We start from the raw sequence: 19,327 nt of genomic DNA, 5'->3' as shown, positions 1-19,327 counted from the left end.
ATGGCGCCTATCTGTATTCGTCACCTGAAAATTGGGTAGTTTTACCAAAAGCTTGCCATAAATAAGACGTGGCTGTCTATACATGACTTTGTTTTCCTTTTAATGGCAGCTTTCAATCCCGTGGTTAAACCTTAAATGATGAAAGATTAGTCCTGGTGATTTTTTTTTATAAAAGTACAGAACAATTTTGGCCCATCCTTTTTTTCTTTGCCTGAAGGCAACAGCTCATTGTCATCAACTGAAAAGGAATGCCATGGGTGATGCTTTGGCAAGCTTAGATACCTTCCACAGGTTTTATGGGCATTTGTCATCCCCCTGGGGCTTGAATGAAAAAGGTAAAGGGAAACCAACCACTAGGACTTGCTGTGGCAAATCCTCCACTTTCTGTAGAGCACACAGTAACTTTCATTTTTAAAGTAACCCCCCACCCACACCCACCAACCCACACAAACACTCTGCTGTTATCAGTGGTTTACCAAAGCCCCAACCACTATCAAGGGAAGTGAGATAGGAAACGGATACTTCCAACAACTTCCTAATGTTTCCGGTGAATTGGAGGCCGAACAATTGTCACAGCTCTCAAAAGAGATTGTGAGGAGAAAAGGTGGAAATGAAAAATAGCAGATTTTTCTCTTCAAACTTCAAAGGGTGGTCACGGTAGCTTAGTTGGCAAAGATTCATTTTGACGGCACTATCTTTGTAACAAATCCAACCCGGGACCTTTGTGGTCTTTGGTGTCCTTGTGGGGCGTAAACGTAAGAATAAAGACCTCATGTCTTCAAGTGTCTAAAGTTTTCATTGTCTTGATCGATTTCTAAGAACAAAATAAATAGATTTAAATAGAAAAAAAGTCAACTAAACATTTGGTATGAAGCAAATCTTCAGAAAAGAGGAACAAGTTGAAATGTTTCCACTTTCCGTATTTTTTTAAATAGATTTTGGGGATTTTAGCCTTTATTTGATAGTACATTGGATAGATTTTGAAATCTGGTAGACAGAATGATTAATCACATGCTGGAAGGGAGCACAGGTAAGCTTTGAACCCAGTCCGTCTGCACAGAGGACTAGAGCCTCTGCTAGGGCTGGGTATAGAATTAGATACTTTTTTGGCAAGGATCGAATTGCTTCAATACTACAGAGTATCGAAAAATGGCTTTTCATTCGATACCAAATTTAGACTTATCATACCTACCATCAGCGTAAAGTGAGCCAATAAGCATGCAGCATGCTTGTTTTACCAGGATCTAATAATGCTGGTGATTGGCTGCTTAACCAGATCGGGCCGTTTGTGTGTTGAGTCCAGACACTGGTGGTGGAGGTGTTAGCGGATGATGTCGTCTGGGTTGATGTGATGAAGAAGTTGATTGAACTGTGAAGGCTTGGTGGCGATGGGGAGGTAGAGGGTCGCTCGTAACGATGGCATGAATGAACTAGTGGAAGAGAAAGCCATTTTTAAAAGAGACAGCAGCAATGTGCTAGGCTAACAATGAGGGAGTGGAGCAGTGCTATTAGATAGATGTGACCAGGTGATGATGACGAGAAGTAATGAGTGAGCATGCGTGGAGGAGTGATTTGACATGGTATGAGAATAAACAATAAAACGAGTGTGAAAATATAGTCTTCCTGTCTGAAGAGCTACATTTAAACCACATTATGGTAAAATGGTTTATATTCTCATGTTATGAAACTTGTTTGAATGTTTTAAAACGCCATGGAGCTGAAAAATAAAACTAAAGATTTGTATCATAATGTGAAATGTAATTTTTATTTGTTAAAATGGATTTTATAAAATTGGTATCAAAAAATGTATCGTTTAGAAATCAGTGTTGAATTCAAGGTATCGGTTTCGGTATGGAAAACTTTGAACGATACCTCTGCTCATGTGGCCAACCCAACCCCTTTAGCATTCTGCGCCCCAAATAGTATTCTAAAATGTGTAGCTAAAATCTTCAAATTCCAACTATTATTTGCAGGGTTACAGACCTTGTGACATCAAATTAAAAAAAACGACAACATTCGAGCCATCAAGCAAAATGAAAATACTTTTTTTAAATTAAACCTTTGGTTGGTTTCTTTTCTGGTATTTTGAAAGACAGTATTTTTTTCTTCCACAATAGCAAACCTGTGCAGAATTACAGAGGCAGAGGTCAAGACTTTATATTGACAAATCTGACACAACAGGGAAGCATTGCTGTCACTGTGACATGTAAGCCGGTGAGGTAAACCAAAGCGTACACAGCTGAGTGGATGAGACACTGGTGCTGACACAGTGATAACACTACAGACTCAAATTACAATGTACGTTGTTTGGTGTCAATTTTTTAACACTTAAAAGGTCTTCTTGCTCAAGGTTTAATGTTAAATTGCCTTCAGACACTTCTGCTAAATGCACCAGGTCGCTCTTGATTGTGCTCATTAAAATGCCAAGTGAACCAAATTAAATGTTAAAGGTGTAAAGTTGACTTGAAAGTACTACAGTGGGTAGTTCTTCCGAATTTGTAGGTAGCTCCTCATTTTGACAGCATTTTGGACATTTCTTTTATTCAAGGTAAGCTGCTTTCTTAGGTCCCCATTCCAACAATCTTTTGTTAGATGTTGTAAAAGCCTCGGCACACCTTAGATAGGAAGAGCACTAATTGATTTGTGTGCCTTCCAGATATATTAGAATCAGAGGCTTGGTGATGTAGAAACGTACTTGCAAGACTACATAGTTGCTGGAACAACCACATACACTGGTAACATAGCAGCTAGCGTTAATTACGCAACAAAACCTTAGCTTCCCCCCAATTTTGTTTGAAGTGCAATCAACAGCACACATTTGTCGGCTGAAGTTGCCTGGTACAATGGGGGAAAAAAGCACATATTTACTAAATATTTCAGCCTCATGTTTTACTCACATCTTTAATGCCAGTGACCTGCTATCTCTGAAGTACACAAATTCCTGGTTTGTGTATTCAAATGTTAGTTCTCCTGTTACATAAAAAATATCTTAACATTTTCAGAATTTCCAAAAACTCAATAGTTCACTTTTGATATTTAATGTTTTACATGCCAGCTTTTGATTGACAGCTGCTGAGTTGTGTAACTGACCTGGCAGATTTACTCAAGTCATGCCCACAACAATACTACAAAGTTCGATAAACATGTGAAGTCTGATAGATGTATAAAGGCCGAATGTGTAATCTGCCAAAGTCTAGTTGGAGAAGGGAATATGGTTGAATAGAAGTGTCTGAAGTGTTTACGCCAATCAGATGTATCAAGACAAATTAGCTCTCTGAATATCAACATGTATAGCTTTAACTCGCAAGCTAATGTGCACGCACAATCTCTTAATATTTAACCCTTTTCACACATACGGAAATCTCCTGAAAAACTCCGGAGATTTGGCTACCCGGAGGTTCTTTAGGCTATGTGTGAATGCAAACAGCCGCATTTTTTGCGCAGACTTTACCCGGAGTTTATCCGACCAGACCCCTAGTATTTTATCCGCAGAATATCCGAGTGAGCTGATGTCTGAACGTGGCCGAATATACTCCAGAGATTTTCAATTCAAGCCAATGGAAAGAGAATGACGTTTATACAGTGACCGGCTAAAGTGTCTGCACGCAACCATTACGATCTCCGTGCACGTAATTAAACGGCTGCATTATGTTTTCTATTTGTCAGTATGTTGTTCTCCACTCTTTTGTGGATGTTGTCATTCCTTTGAATTACTCATAGCATTGATATAAAGGCAAATATTCTCATTATAACGTCGTGTAGCGGACTGTGTTGCTTCAGCCGCTACTTCCGCGTTGTTTATTTACGCCGCGTCTTACGTTGGGAAATCCCCCGCGCCCCCCCCCCCCCCCCCTCTGACATCAAAAGTCCCCTTCTTTGAGGAGCATATGTGAACGGCTAGTTCGGGAGAATCTCCGGAGAAGTCCTCCTGTAAATATCTAGATATTATCCGGAGTGCATATATGAAAACGGCTTTAATGTCTGGGATGCCATGACTTGTTTTAAGTACCTCCCAGATTCCATCTGTACACATCAGAACTGACATAGCCCAACATTACAATTAAGAAGTCTTGTTCTTCAGCAGCTCTTCTGCTCTTAAGTACCTCGTCCATTCTCACAATGCCCCATAACATTCACTTTCACAAGCACTGGGGACCCTGAAACCCCTGTAGCCCAGAGTCTTCTATGACGTGGTTGTCTTTTCAGATTACAAATAAGCCTAGCAGCTGTGAAGCACTGAGATAAGTCAATCCCAATGTAAACATTGCTTCCCTACTAAATGCCTTTTACTATTTCAAAGACACCTTTGTATTTAAAAAAAAAAGGATTTGCAGTAGGTTATAAGTGCTGTCTTTTTGTCATTTGTCAAATTCAGAGTGTCTTTGGACGCCAGAGCAGAACACACTGACTTTTGAATGGCATGCCAAGCATTGCTTTCCCTGAAAATGAAAGTCAGTTGCAGCCTCTGAGAGAATTGGTAATAAAGCAAGTGACAAACAGCTCCCACTTTGATGTACCATCCCTTCTTGAACTCCCACAGTGCTTTGGATTCTGAGGTCCCACAGTTTTGCTGCGAGTGTGTAGATGGCAGCGTGAGCTGTGAAAACAGATCCTTTTCACAGTGTTGTTTTAGGCTCGAGTGGCAGACACTTAACTCGTAATGAAGCTGAGAATATTGATATAGTTGTCTGGAGCTGAACGTTGGGTTTCGGGATAAGTAATTTGTTGCAGTGTTCATTACTTTCCTCACACGGGAGAGAAAGAGCAAGGGCTTAAATAATGAGTTTTCATAGCTTAGTGTCAGCTCATCAACAATAATGCTTAATATCTCAAGGACCTAAAAATTGCTCGACAAGTCCAGCAACTGCAGAGACACAACACATTCCCAAATGTCTGGAGCTGCAGCTAAATATGTGTCAATCCCAAGACTGCTAATCACAGCAGCATTGCCCGGGTACAAAAGCGGCCCCAACAATGTCCTGGACTCCTTAACTCCCTCCAGGGCGTCCATTTTGGAGCAGCAGTTGTAGTGCTCAAGGACATGGTTGAGAGTGCCACTGCTGCCTTGCTGTTGTTTTTCTCCCCCTCTCAAAACAGCATGGCTATAATTACTGTCGGCCCAGCACGGCCCACGCCTCAGGATGGCTTTTGTGTGTGTGTGTGTGTGTGTGTGTGTGTGTGTGTGTGTGTGTGTGTGTGTGTGTGTGTGTGTGTGTGTGTGTGTGTGTGTGTGTGTGTGTGTGTGTGTGTGTGTTTTGTCAAAGACTGCGGGTTGGAAATGCAGACTTCATTGGCGAGCTCTGGCTTAGCAACCACTCATTTTACAGCTCTTTAACTTTAAGGTAGAGTTTGAGTGGTATGCACCTTTATCGGCTGGAACACTTGTGCAAACAAAGTGCTCCGTACAAGAACCCTTCCTTGTGAGCATGTAGCTTTTTCCTTATTGATGGAACTTGCAGAATATGTTTGGATAGACATTACATTTTGGAAAGTTTCAGTGTTTCGGAAACTAGTAGTTGTGAGCCGGGTTCTGATAGTGATATCAGTGCTTGGATTTGAGAGTGGGTGGTGAGTGCTGTGGTCAGAGATCGAGCAGCAAGCTGGCAACATGTCAGGTATAAAAATTGGATCAGAAGTAAACAAAAGTAGTTTCAGCTACATCACCACATTTATGAAAATAGCTCAAACTATCCACAGTACAAGCAGCTTATTTTTTTCCTTTTCAGATTTTAGATTCTCCTTCCAGACATCTCTACATCTAAGAGTGGATGTGGGTTTCTCGCTCCATCAAAACTCGTCCATTCTTCAACCTTAAAAAGTGAAAGAGCCAGAAAGGTTGAGCTTGTGGTTTAGAACCATTTAAGTTGAAGTTCATGCTCCAAAATCACATAGCTGACTAATTGTAGAGCTAAAATAGTCACAGAAGTCAACTTTGTTTAGTTTGTTTTTTGAAACTAAAATAACCTGCAAGTCTATTGGATCTTTAACATTTGACATACATTTTATTAAAATCCCAAACAGTGCAAAGGTAAAGTGGATATCTTTGGGATTTGGACTTCTATCGTTGACATCGAAGACGACATGTTAGGTGTAGAACACTGATAGACTTTTCTATCTATTATGTAGTATTTTAAGGACCCCAAAATTCAGCCATTGAAAGACAAATCAGACAAAAGATTTCTCACTACTGAATTAATTATAATACCCTTATAATACCCGACTACTCTGTACAAAGACTGTATAAAACATGGATGTAGTCTCAGAGAAGTCGCCAATTGGTGTTTTGCAGCCTGATGATGACTCCCAGCATGTTGGAAATCTATCTCAATCTTATGTTTGATCAACCAATAGCCAGACAAAACGATGAAATGGAGGCGGGCCTTAATCATCCTTGCAAAAATCACCAATACCCCTAATAATGCAAATGTACTCTTAACTCTTAAAAGTAACTTTTTTATAGCACCTTTTTTGATTAAAACAAGGTTTTCAAAGTGCTTAACAAGGGCCTAAAATACAATAACTAAAATAAATAATGGATTTTATGTGTGGTATATTTATACAACAAAACTCAGAGATAGAAACACGTATCCACTAAAGCGTCACATTTGATCAGATATGGTGAAGACCAAAACCCTTTTCTTCTGGGTTGCAAACATGTTCATTTCTGCTCCTCTGTCCAAATGGTCATTTTAACATATGACTTATTGGGATTCCTTTGCTTTTTGAGAGAGCCTCCAGTGGACAGGTTATCTGTTTCATGTGAGTGGTACAGTCATTTTAAGAATATCCAGTTTGGCATGAACCATCGCTGTCCTGCTGTGAGGTCGGCTCCCCGCTGTGTCTTAAAGTACAACAGTATCTGGAGGGACTCCCATATTTATCAAACAGCCTTGATATTAATAACACCTTGCCAAACGATTATGATGAATTGATGTTTGATCTCATATAAGATGTGACATCTGAGCGTGCTCACCAGCTGAGGTTGCCTGTCACTATTTCTACTTTCACAACCCCAATCAAATGGAGTCCAAAAAAACGTTCCTCTTCCTGTTCAACTTTGCTGTCTTATGAGCCCAAGCTCTCCATCTAGCGTATTAAAAAAATCAAATCTCTCATTCCATCTGGAGGTAGCCATGCTAATTTATGTGTGAGATTGAGAATTAAGAAGAGACAAAAAATGATTCCTGAATTGAAATGAACAATATTTTTGAACAAGCTCCCTTCACCCATAAACAGAAGGCATCTTGTATTGTGCTATCCTGTTTCATAAGCTCATCCTCCAGTGTGCATCCAAGTGTAAATTATCACAGTGAATTAGACTTTTCTGCTGCCATTGCAATGCTGAACTCTTAGTTAATGTCTGTTCTCCTGAACAGGCTTTGGATAAAGGTCCATCTGTCAAGAGTTCAATAGATCTTCTATTGTTATAGTTGTTTCAGCGCTTCTGTACTGAGAGTATTCTGTTTCCATAACAAACCCTGTATCTTTTATGATAGCCAGGCAGGGCTTTGATTAGGCCGCTGAATGGCAGAGGAATTATAAATCATAGTCCCAGACTCGGTGTGGTTAATGCTGTCATCTGTATTCTGCTCAATAATACATGTAGAGAGAAAGGACTTACCTAACACAGCCAGCGCACGGGGAGCGTAAAAACATAATCATCCATCAGCTCAAGCCTCGCTAAAGCACATGAATAATTAGCCAGTGCAGTCTGTTTTGATGTGACACAGCAGAACTATTAGCTTTGATGGTAATAATCTACAGCTCGCTGCCTCATGGAACGCATGCTGATGCTGTGCAAACTTTCCTGCAGACATCGTGCAACGCTGCAGAGAATGAATCCTGCAAGACGTATGAGTTTATTCAACTATATTTGTGTTGCCAGTGTTGATGCACCTCTTTTCACTCAGAGAGGGAGGGGGTGGTGATAAAGGGCCTCTTTCTCTTTATGTAAATTTCGTTTTTTCTCTTCTATTTTTACCTACAGTGGGGATTAGTGTTAGTTAGTAAATTGAGATATGATTCTTGTCTTGATGTGGCCATATTGGGTAAGGAGATCCGAAGAGGAAAAATACTGTTTGTTCTTTCATTGATTTCTAACAGAATTTCACTAGCCTTATATCTTTGCAGCTCACTGTGAAGATTAAATAAAGCCTAAGTAGGAGTGGATCAAAAAAAAGGGGGGGGGGGGGGGGGGGGGAGCAAAAGCACCTCACTCATATGCCTCAATTGCAGTCCTGAGGGAGTGCTATTTCAGGACATGTAAGTTGTGGCCTGCTATTCTTGTTGCAGGCATATGTGCCATTGATGGCTTTGGGTTTTCGGAAATCCTTTGCTGTATGCTAATCAGGCACAGTGTGGCGAGCAGACAGCACTGCTGCGGTTGAAGTTGGCATGTCTACTCTACACTCAGCGTCTCTGCAAAGTTGCAATTACACTGGTAGTGAGAACACAACGCCGTCTTTTACTTGGCCTTGTAGCCTCATCCTTCCCCCCTCTCGTCCTCTCTTTTCTTCTCTTGTTTATGAATTTATGTTAAGGTTGGATTAGTCGGGAACTCAGGACTGGAGCTCATTTAAGTTTCACTTTTTTTTTCCTCAAAGCTTGGCTTAAAAAGTTCCCTCTCTGTGATTGATGTCACGCAGAATCAATCCTCCTACTTGAAAAGAGCGATAGCACTCAAAAAGACCCTTGAAACACTTTAACTGGCAGAAGGATCTTTTCTGAAGTTTCCTTTTTCTCTGTTTCAAAAAAGTGCTGAAAACTGCAGACACTGTCTGGCTGACTGTCTGTTTATTCAGCTTGTGGATGAAGTAAAAGCATGGTGTCAAGGCTGTGCTGCTGTTTGGCCACTATTTGCAGACCTTTGTGATATTTCACATATGTAAGGCAGTGTGGTGGGCTGTCTGGCAACTGGCTTAACCAGAAAGAGGGGGAGAGCACTCTTCCAGATGCAGATGCCTCTTTACTCGAGAATGACTGATGAGTTAACCAGCAGACTTCAGATCATGTCAACCAGCAGCTAGGGGGGAGATTGGTCGAAGTTTTGAGTTTAGCGAGAAAATATTGTTTCTTTACTTTGCGATGCCTCCGAATTTTCTCTGTGTCTTTGGCTTTGTGGTTTGGATTCAAAAACAGCTTCATATTTAGTTATTGCGCCATAAAACAAACTGAAACTGGATTTTTCTGATGCCGATAACAACATCTGAGAACTTATAAAATCTCAAAATATACTATACTACATTGGTTTGCTTTGTATTTTGTGTAAATCCAAAATGTTCCTGACAAGAATCTTAAAGGTTAGCTTAGACTTATAGACTTGTGAGTGCAGCTCTATGTTCATTATTGGCCAACATGTACACACATACAGATACATGTATCTATAATGTGCTAACATCGGCTGTTGGGTCGCCCTGGGTCATGTATCGGTCAAACTCTGGTCTCACCAGTCTCGTGACTTACTGCTTCTTATCTGTATAATTCATGTTTGTTTTTTTTTGTCTCTTACAGGTTTGGTTACAACAACTTCTCGTAAGCTGGACAGAGAACAACAAGATGAGCATATTCTTGAGGTAAGTTATTTAGTTTGCTCAGTGTCAGCCTGTTGTATTTCTGTAAAGCATGAATAAGTAACGTGATGATCAGGACCCTTAAAGGTCAACACTTCCCCAGTTGAAAAAAAAAGAATACGAATTTCTGTATCTGAGATTCTGGCATTTCAAGCAAACCTCGGCTGATTGGCACATGTTTCCAGCGAAAACAAATCTTCTTGTATGTGCAAGAGCGGAGTCGTTTTGGAATCATTTGTCCTTGTGCTGATTTCCGGATGGGGGTGGAAGGGAGGACGAGGTGGGAGGCGAGTGGGAGATCCCGGTGACTGTTCCTTTGTTCTTCCCCACTGTTCCGTCTCATGGATGAAGCAAGCTGGGACAGGAAGCTGATGTCAAACTAACGGGCCGATGTCTAAACTTGTGGGTTTTAATTGAGCGGGGCTCTGTTCTCTCTCCTTATACTTCCCTCCTTCCCTCCCTCTCTCTCTTTCCATCTCTCTGCAGAGCCGAGGTTGATAATAGCCGTTTTAATTGTGTTTCCAGTGCTGACAGGGAGCAGATTGGACGCCTTTTAATTATTGTCAGAAGTTACACATTTCAGTGATCACCAGGGGACAGTTAATGCTGCTGCAGTGTTGTATTTCATTTTCTTATTGTACATTGCTTTACACTAATTACATTACAGGACTCAGTGTAATGATAGGGATGAAAGTGGGAAATAAGGTACAACTTAACTCCTTTAGGGAAGCATCTAGCTGATGAATCAAATCAAATTAGAAGTTAGCAAGTTTAGAATTGCTGCAGACTTATGGGAAGGGAAGGGCGGGGGGGAGTGAGCCGATGTTTGAACACAACAGGAAATATTCAGGAAAATTCACCCTACCTGTGCATAATAAAGCTTCATTCTCTTTTCTGATCCCCAGTATACTCTCTTCAGCTCGTTGGTCGACACTGTGAATAAGTCCAATTACACAAAGATTTGATACAAAGGCAAAAAGACTCCTTCACTTCACACGAGTGCATGTGTGAAAACAGCTTTAGATTTGCAGTGTCCAACATGTGGGTTAAAGCTGTAGAATAGCTAGTCTCATTCATAGTCTAGTGTCTGTTAAAAAAAAAAAACCCTACCTATTCTGAATTCATGAATTTTCTTCGTTTAACAAAATGCCTCCAGACACTTTTCATAACCACATTAAACACCAAGTTCAAACTCGGATACACTTTAATGTAATGCCAAATTCAACACGTCCATTCACTTCACGCTAATACCCATTCTTCTCTTTTTTTTTTATTGCTCACGCTTGCAATGATAACATCGACTGGGGAGAAAGACAGCGCACACTGAATCAAAATTATTTACAGAAACTGAGTTAATTAAACGTTTCTCCATCACATTCCTATGTAATTTGACTTTGAGTGGGAGGGATACTTTAAAGGAAGGAACTTTTGACCTAAATAAGTAGCAAGTGGCTGAGTGAACACAGCCTTGGAAGAGCCGTGTTACCATGGTAACTTGAGAAGTTTGAGTGTGTTGGTCACTGGTTATGTGCATTCAGCAGGAAGCTCTTTATGGGGCTAAACATTCGTGAAGCAGCACAGACCTCTTTAGGCTACAATTGGCTCTCCAACACATCCACACACACCCCAGTGTATCCAGCTTATGGAGGGTAAACCAGGACTCGGAAGAATGCATGTGTGTGTGTGTGTGCACGCGTCTTTGTGAGTGAAATAAGAGCCGGTGGAGCAAATCAAACTGAAGTAACGGCTAGTGTCAAAGTTTTTGTACGAGCTTGTTGTAGGAGAAGAAACGAAACATGTGGGCCATGTGGAACATGTGGAGCAATTAGGGTGGGGGCTGTGTCAGCATTGTTTGCACCAAATGCCAAGAGGGGGTGGAGGGAGCACGGGAGGGGGGCTTTGGCTTTTATGATGAGATGGATGGGGGTTGGTAGGCTGCAGTCGTATGTCTGTGTGAGAAAGAGAGAGAGATAGAGAGAGAGAGGCAGTGGGGGAATTTGAGAAAAGGCAAAGCTGCTCCTGATGTCTGAGTGTAGGCTGTAGCGGCAGGATGAGAGAGAGCCCTCCGTCTCAGAAGTGGGGGGGGGGGGGGGGGGGGTTGGTAAATAGCAAAAAGTGGGACATGCCAGGACATGCTTGAAATTCAGGCCTGGGACCGCTGAGAGAGCATTCTAATGGGAAAGCAGAGGTGAATGGGCTGTTCACATCTGTTGTCTGGGGCCTGTCCCAGCATGCAGTTGGCAAGACGTCAGGGTTCAGCCTGGACAGGTTGCTGCTCTGACCAATTTTACTTTCATATGAGATCATTTCCATTTGTCGATTTGTTGTCTTTTCCTTCAAATTCAGTGTCCAAACATGTTTGTATTTCAAAGTGGGACATTTCAATGGAAGTTTTAAGCGATGTGAAGCAGAGAAAACAGGCAAACTATAACAAGGAAGAACACTTCAATGGCAAGACCATTATCTACTGGGTAGTCTTTATCCAGACACACTCTGAATACTTTGTAGATTGATTGACTAAATGAAACAGAACACCACAGAGTTTGACATAAGATAAGGTACAACAAAAATCTTGATAGAATGATTTTAAAACAGTGAAAGCGAATGACTCAATAGCACCAATTGTTTAAATGCAGTGGAATACACCTTAGATGTAAATAACTGTAAGACCTGAAATATTCCTTTGAATAAAGCTGTTGCACTTTCCACAATGTCAGAGGAGTGAGGATCTAGTAAATTAGACACCATGACGAAAGAAAATGCCTTCTCTTCATGTGAGGATATAACAGAGAGTTGTTCCTTGTATTTACTACCAAATGACTTAACGATTGCCTTCATGTTTTCCGTGCACATTGCAATATGTTCCTTCTCTATTGAGAAGTCCCTGGAGCAGCTTTTACACACTCCATTGTGTGTGTATTGTCTGGTTGAAAATCATCATCAAAGTGAAACGTTTGAAAGCTCTTTGGCCCTTTTGGATTTCCTTGTTGAAGATTTCTGCATCTTTGGAATAGCTATGTTTTTATACCGAGTTGCAAATAAGTCATCTTAATTAATGCTGCCACTATAGCAGATGGTATTATTATCTCCTTTGCAATATAAGCGTGATATTAACTGTGATTTTTACTTTCATCTAAGCTTTGAAAGTTCAGCTTTAATCAAGTCCTTCCATTATGAAAGCAAAGGACCGTCTACCTGTTTACACTTACTGATTTCCCAAATCCTGCTCAGTTTCCCCGGCTCATCTTAATTAACATTGAACGCATTCACACAACATTAGTCACATGTGGTTGCTCAGAGTAAGTTCAAAGTTTTGCAACAGATAATCAGAACATAATAAATTGCCTCTCTTCCCTTCACTTCACCAAAGTTTTAAACGAATGCAGTCAGGCACACTCCCTCTGGTTTTATATCGTCTGCCTTTGTGTCTGCTTCTCCTAATTACCAAACAATGGCTTTTGATGGAAAAACTCAAAAGAGAGACACCCAGTGATGGATGTGTGGAGATATAGTACTGCCTGCACACAGTAACAGAGCAGTTAGTTTCCAGTACTTAACAATAACTTTAAATAAAAGGAGTTATCAGGCACTTTATGCGAACATATATGAGGACAAAACTCTCAGGGCGGCCACTAACACATCCTCCCTGAGAAGAACATTCACCCCTCATGGTTCCTTTCATCTCATTTAGTGAATGCCGCTCGTGTGAACAGCACACACAGCTGCGGACACTGTGAGAAAAACAAAAACACATTACTTTAGTAATTGAAACTATGAAACCCAATGGTGTGTGTGTGCTTGGCCTCAGACTCCTGACTGTTTTTAGTGAAGCACTTAACAGATGGTTTTAAATGACTGTGACATTTGTTCTGCATTTGTTCCACAGTATTTTTTTTATTTTGATTTTTTGCAGCTTGAAGCTTGAAAATGCTCCCATCACAGCCAGCATGTGGACACATCTATAAACTTAACCTTTGAGCTCATTTTTGCACAGGAACTGATAAAAAAATTGTCAAGTCAGCTTGTAGCTTTGGATTTTGATTAGACTCCTTAAACTGCACTCAAACACCCAAAGACACATCAGGGTGTAAAATAATGGCTCATATGACAAAGTGTTAGCATGCCTCCGCTAACACCAGATGCCATGATTTTCATTAAGGCTGCACTAATGATGAAGCTTGCGCGCCTCTGTCTTTTATACCGAGTACTTCTGAGGTTTAAACGATCTCTCAGCCTATAGTTGAGAGCGGGTGAGTCGTAATGCTTATTAGCAGTGCAAAATCTTTGTAGGTTTGATACACAGCAGGAGAGTCAGTGCAGCTGTTGATATCAGACTGAAGAGGTGCGGTTGATTAAAAAATAATTAGCTCTGGTGGATTATTTTGTGCAGCAGCCTTACATACAAGCTACCGTTGTCATGATCAGAGAGAAGCATGTCCAATGTTATTTCATACGAGGGAAGTTTGTAGATCATATTAGCCACCACATGAAACACATTATGTATCAACAGGGTGGGCAGTGGGCCCAGCTTCACTTTAGAAATACCCCGTCTGCTCAATTGGCTCATTTACATGATCTCATGTCTCTAATGATATCTGACTATGAATACTATGTGTTTAACAGCTCATCATTAAACCCTCTCATGTTGTGACATTTTTTTCATATTTTAACTGGAGGATGTTGACCCAAAAGACTCAGAGATGTGTCTTTGTAGATGTGAAAAACGTCTTCCTATTTTCACAACATGAGGACACATATTTTTCGGAGAGAAGCAGGGTGTATGTCAGTACTTTATGACTGAAGTGTTTGACTGGGCTCCTTTATTATACTGTAGAGATGAGATAAAAAAAGGGAACATCTTGTCTCCACTCATACATGGATGTAAGACAACGTATTGCTGATGTGTATTTATTTTAGTGTGAGAGTTAATGAGACAGGACCCCCGAGCTCGGGCTGTGCTCAAAAAATCGAGACAGCAATATATTGTCATGTGCTCATTGCAAATACGTGTATTGATTCAGATGTTATAGAATCGGTATGGCTGCAAAGCTGTGATGACAATTTTGAAAGACAGTTGACCTGGGCAAGAAGAGGGATGACACATGATGAAGGGAAAAAGCACACTTCTCTTTTTCAGTTAATCGTTTAGTACATTTCTAGGAATATGATTTTTTACACAGCTCTTCATCTTTACAAACTGTACAATAGTTGGTTATAAGTTTAGTATTAGTATATTGGAGTTGGAGTTTTAAACTTTTCTGGTTTTTAGTGTATTGATCTCCAGAAAAGGAAACAATGTGGGCGTTCTTCAAGTGATAATGGTTATCAACCACTACATTATATATTATTTGGCTTCCATGTGTTCAGACTCAAGCTTATTGAAAGTATGTACTTCATCCTAAAACTCTTCTTTTTTTTTTGCCCCCTCAGATCACAGTCACAGACCACGGCGTTCCAGCCAGATCCACCACTGTCCGCGTCATCGTCCGGGTCCTTGATGAGAACGACAACAGACCGTTGTTCCTGGAGAAGATCTACAAGATCAAGCTCCCTGAGCGCGAGAGGCCGGAGAAAGAGAGAGCTACAAAGAGAGACCCGGTGTATCGTGTCATCGCCTCGGATCGAGATGACGGACCCAACGCAGAGATCTCCTACAGCATCGAGGCGGGAGATGAAAACGGGAAGTTTTTCATCGAGCCCAAAACCGGCCTGGTGTCGTCTAAGAAGTTCTCCTCTGCTGGAGAATACGACATTCTTACGGTGAGTGAATAATCCTGGGATTTAGCCTCTTAATTTTATACACAAAGAACACAACGGTCGTGTGCATTCAGTTTATGGCACACGTCATAGGGAATAAACTACCCCAGCCACTCCCACTCGCTCAAGGTGAATTTACCGGGATAGTATCCTGCTGCGTCAGCTCACCCGCACTTTCTGCGTTAAAAAACATGAGGGGGCTGGCAGGAGAAACTCTCCTGTTTGCGTTCACACATACAGTAAGTGAGAAAGCAAGTGAGAAAGCCCTAATAGTCTCTCTAGCGAGCAGTGAATTTCTACAACAGATGCTTGTTTATTGTTTTACTGCTTTATTCTCCTCTTCTTCTCATGTTTTCTGGCCCCCTTGTGTTTCTCCGCACTCCCCTTTTTTTTTAAACTGCAAACCAGAATTAATTGGTCCACACACATCATGTTGATTCACAAGTATAGAATTAAATCACTCAGAACGTGCATTTACTCTAGACTGCACTATAGAGAACCTATTTTTGTTTTGCACAGAAACTCAAAATATCTCAATAAAATCTCATTATCATGAAGGGTCTACTTCCTCTGTTCTCACCATGTTTCTATTACTGTGGGGATTAGTCAAGCATTAATGTGACACGACTGTTTTGGCTGTTAGCTAACTGTTCGCGCGATCATCTTGATACAATAATTTTTTAGTTATGGCAGCTGTTTTTTTTGGGAAGAGTCTTGAAGAATGACTGGGAAACGAGTCGTTTGTGTGAAATTGAAATATATTATTATGTCTGCCGTCCTCACAAAGATTTAAAAAATCAAGACCTTAACTATGATTTAGTCATCCCAGTGGCTGTGAAAAACTACTGTAATTAAACTTAATAACCACATTTTTTGCTTTGAATTATTTTTTTTTAACTCAGATTTTATATCCCCCATTCATAGTTATTTTCACTTTTGCAAGAAGATGCTGTTCAATGCAGTTTACAGTAATTGACGTCCACACAAAGGGTTGGAGAACAAAAGATTACAAAACAAAGGCGTCATTGTTATTCAGAATATTCAGACATACCTTGCCATGTGGACAGCTCAGGGGATGAGTGAGATTAAGATTGAGACACAAATCATTCTGTGAGTTTAGTCTTAAATCAGGGTTTCACATACAGCTGTGAATTGAAAGTTCGTCACAGTTTGTATTCACTTTGTATGTAGTGCTATGTTTTTCATTCATTTTTAGGTATTTCAGCAAACTTCCCTGTGTTTTATTTTTCCTAAAGACATTCATGCAGAGAAGGTGTCAGAGAGCTGTGCAGGAAACTAATTTGCTACAGAATGTTACATAACACCGTCTAACACGGTCTTTCTCTGCCCCCATCTCAGATTAAAGCCGTTGACAATGGGCGTCCTCAGAAATCCTCCACTTGTCGCCTCCATATTGAGTGGATTACCAAACCGGAATTGCCGGCCGATGCGGCTCCCCTGCTTTTCGAGGAGTCCCCCTTCACCTTTTCAGTCATGGAAAGTGACCCCGTGGCTCACATGGTGGGCGTGGTTGCCACCGAATCCTCTGATGTTCCTGTGTGGTTCGAAATCACAGGTACTTCTGTCAGCATTGACATCTTTGACATTGTGGGTGTGTGTGTGTGTGTGTGTGTGTGTGTGTGTGTGCGTGTGTGCGTGCGTGCGTGTGTGCATGCAAACTGTAGAAATGCTCTTTGACATAGAAAAGCTTTGTAGGTAGAACTACTTGTACACTTTATGACTAACAAAGTGTTTGTATGTGAGATGTCTGGGAAATAGGGACTCAATGAAATGAAATAGAGCGACAGTTGAGAGGATAGTAATCTTTCATTTTATATCATCAAGCATGGCGGACAAGAGTCAGAATTAAAGGAGGAGTTCTCAAGTTTATCAGTAGAAATCTGATGTTAGCTATGTTAGCGGCCTTAACCAAACAAAGCAAAACAATCTACATATTTGTAAGGGTTAAACATTAACATGCGTTTGCCTCAAGAATTTATAATGTTGTGCAAAAATCATACGTCTTTTCCTAGTTTTATAAAACTGATTAAATAAGGCCAGGATTGAAGGAGGACATAGCCCTGCCTTAAAACTGATAAGCATAGATTCAAAACTTAATAGACGTATTGATATTTTTATCTGCTGTAGTGTGTAATTGAAAAATCTCAATTTTGATCAATTAAAAATGTTTGTAGCTGTTTTTTTATTAACCTCCAATATTTTACACTGCTACATTTCAGGAGAAGTAGTTTGATTAAAGCTTGACATACGCTGTACCATTCAAGGCTGATTTAGACCTGATTCTTGGGTTCTAATACTCATTTCTTAGTCAGGCTGAATGTCAACCCAATCAATTTCATTTCAGAAGTAGTTTAATTAAAGGTGAAGACACATATTTGTTTGTTGACATTGTGCCCCATTTCCAATCGGTCCAAGACATGCATGATACAAAATCTGCAGCTCTAGGTCTAATTCAGGTTAAATAGAAGTCACAGCACAGAGACGTCATTTAAATAAACATTCAGTGAACAGTGAAGGAAAGGCAGGTTTCTACTTCACGCTTTTTAGACTTCTAGAATCAAAACTTTGAACCATTTTCTCTCATTTTCTCCTTTTTCTGTATTTGCTCTCTGCCATTGTTAAGCACCAAGACAACAGAATTGTGTCAAAAAAAATAATAGGTCACACAACAATAGGTGTTGACATCTTTCATAGCTCTCATTGTAAGCCAACTGAAATGAAGTTTATTCAAGTGTTATTGACAGCCCTTCATTGAAGTGTTAACATGGAAAAAGTCCTTAGTCCTGTTGAATGATGATAGACAATAAATGCATGAGAAGGCTTAAATTGACTACGTCCAAAAAAAAAGGAAAAAAAGTGCTTGCCTTTTCTCCCTTCCTCCCAGCCTGTCCGCCCTCTAATCAATGCCTGACTGACACTTCTCTTTTTCTTCTCTCTTCTCTCTCTCTCTCTGTGCTCTGCTACTGCTTCCTTCTTTTCTCTGGAATGTTCTGTTTGGTTGGATTTTTGCAAGACGGCATAGAGGATACTGAGATGTTTTACATCCTTCAGATGGCTTGTGACCACAACTGTACAGCAGAAGGTAGCTGCTGGGATCTCCTAATAGGCCGTGCTTGTATGCTTGTATTAAGAGATTCATCCTACACTGTGTGTTGGTGCTGCCTGTGGGCTGTGGTTCAATTGTGTTGTGCTGTTGGATTGATGTCGTGCCACATCTTTTCCTTAAAACCTGTGACCTGATTTAGACAAAATCCTCCTCTCCTTCCACTGTGTGATTCAGAGCTTCATTTCATCCCTGTGTTGTTTGGTTCATGCTAAGAGTTAAGTAATGCATTCGATATAAAGGGATGTTCTAGGGTTGATTGCATGAAATAGCTATTACGTGGATAAACAAAGTAATGACTTCTACATTAGCGTAGCTTTTTATAATGTATGACATCAGCACGGCAAGAAAATGTATGTTTGTTTGTCTAGTTCAGCACCCCCACTGAATGTTTGTGTATCCATGCTACATGCAGACAACCAAGCAATGATTTGTCACTAATCTTTTGTTTTTCTGTTTGTACAAAAAAATGATTCCACAGGTGGTAATTATGACAGCCGCTTTGACATTGGCAAGGCCAGTGGAACCTTGATTGTTGCACGGCCCCTGGACACAGAGCAGAAATCAAATTACAACCTGACGGTGGAAGCCACAGATGGGACGCGAACTGTCAGCACCCAGGTAATTGAAACGCTAATGAAATGGTTGGAAGCTGATGAGGCAGTTGTCATGTTCCTGTTTTGCTCATGCGTGGAATAGCAGCAGGGAAGTGATAGGTAATGAGTGAAGCGATGGCCAAAGCGTCCTGTTTGTTGGAATATGTTTGTTTTGTGACGCTTTCATTGCTCTCAACCAGGAACGGGACAGATTATTGGTTTTAGTTTCCTTACATCCCTTCATGACCTGACTTCTAACTGTGTCACACAACTGTGTAACA

General features: G+C 40.6%; 1 protein-coding gene across 2 annotated transcripts in view; it reads left to right on the top strand.

Moving 5' to 3' along the window:
- The window catches only part of fat1a (FAT atypical cadherin 1a), a 78,686-nt gene that overhangs the window by 23,910 nt on the left and 35,449 nt on the right, over positions 1-19,327 (top strand). For both annotated transcript variants that reach the window (XM_065956569.1, XM_020647177.3), the window contains exons 4-7: positions 9,511-9,572; positions 15,000-15,329; positions 16,686-16,902; positions 18,932-19,071. In XM_065956569.1, coding sequence (XP_065812641.1) covers positions 9,511-9,572; positions 15,000-15,329; positions 16,686-16,902; positions 18,932-19,071 — 749 coding nt within the window. The remainder of the gene's footprint in view (positions 1-9,510; positions 9,573-14,999; positions 15,330-16,685; positions 16,903-18,931; positions 19,072-19,327) is intronic.

The sequence above is a fragment of the Labrus bergylta genome, chromosome 1, assembly GCF_963930695.1.
Source record: "Labrus bergylta chromosome 1, fLabBer1.1, whole genome shotgun sequence".
Classification (NCBI taxonomy): domain Eukaryota; kingdom Metazoa; phylum Chordata; class Actinopteri; order Labriformes; family Labridae; genus Labrus; species Labrus bergylta.
The sequence above is the reverse complement of the archived record's forward strand: the minus strand, read 5'-3'. Positions and strand labels throughout refer to the sequence as shown.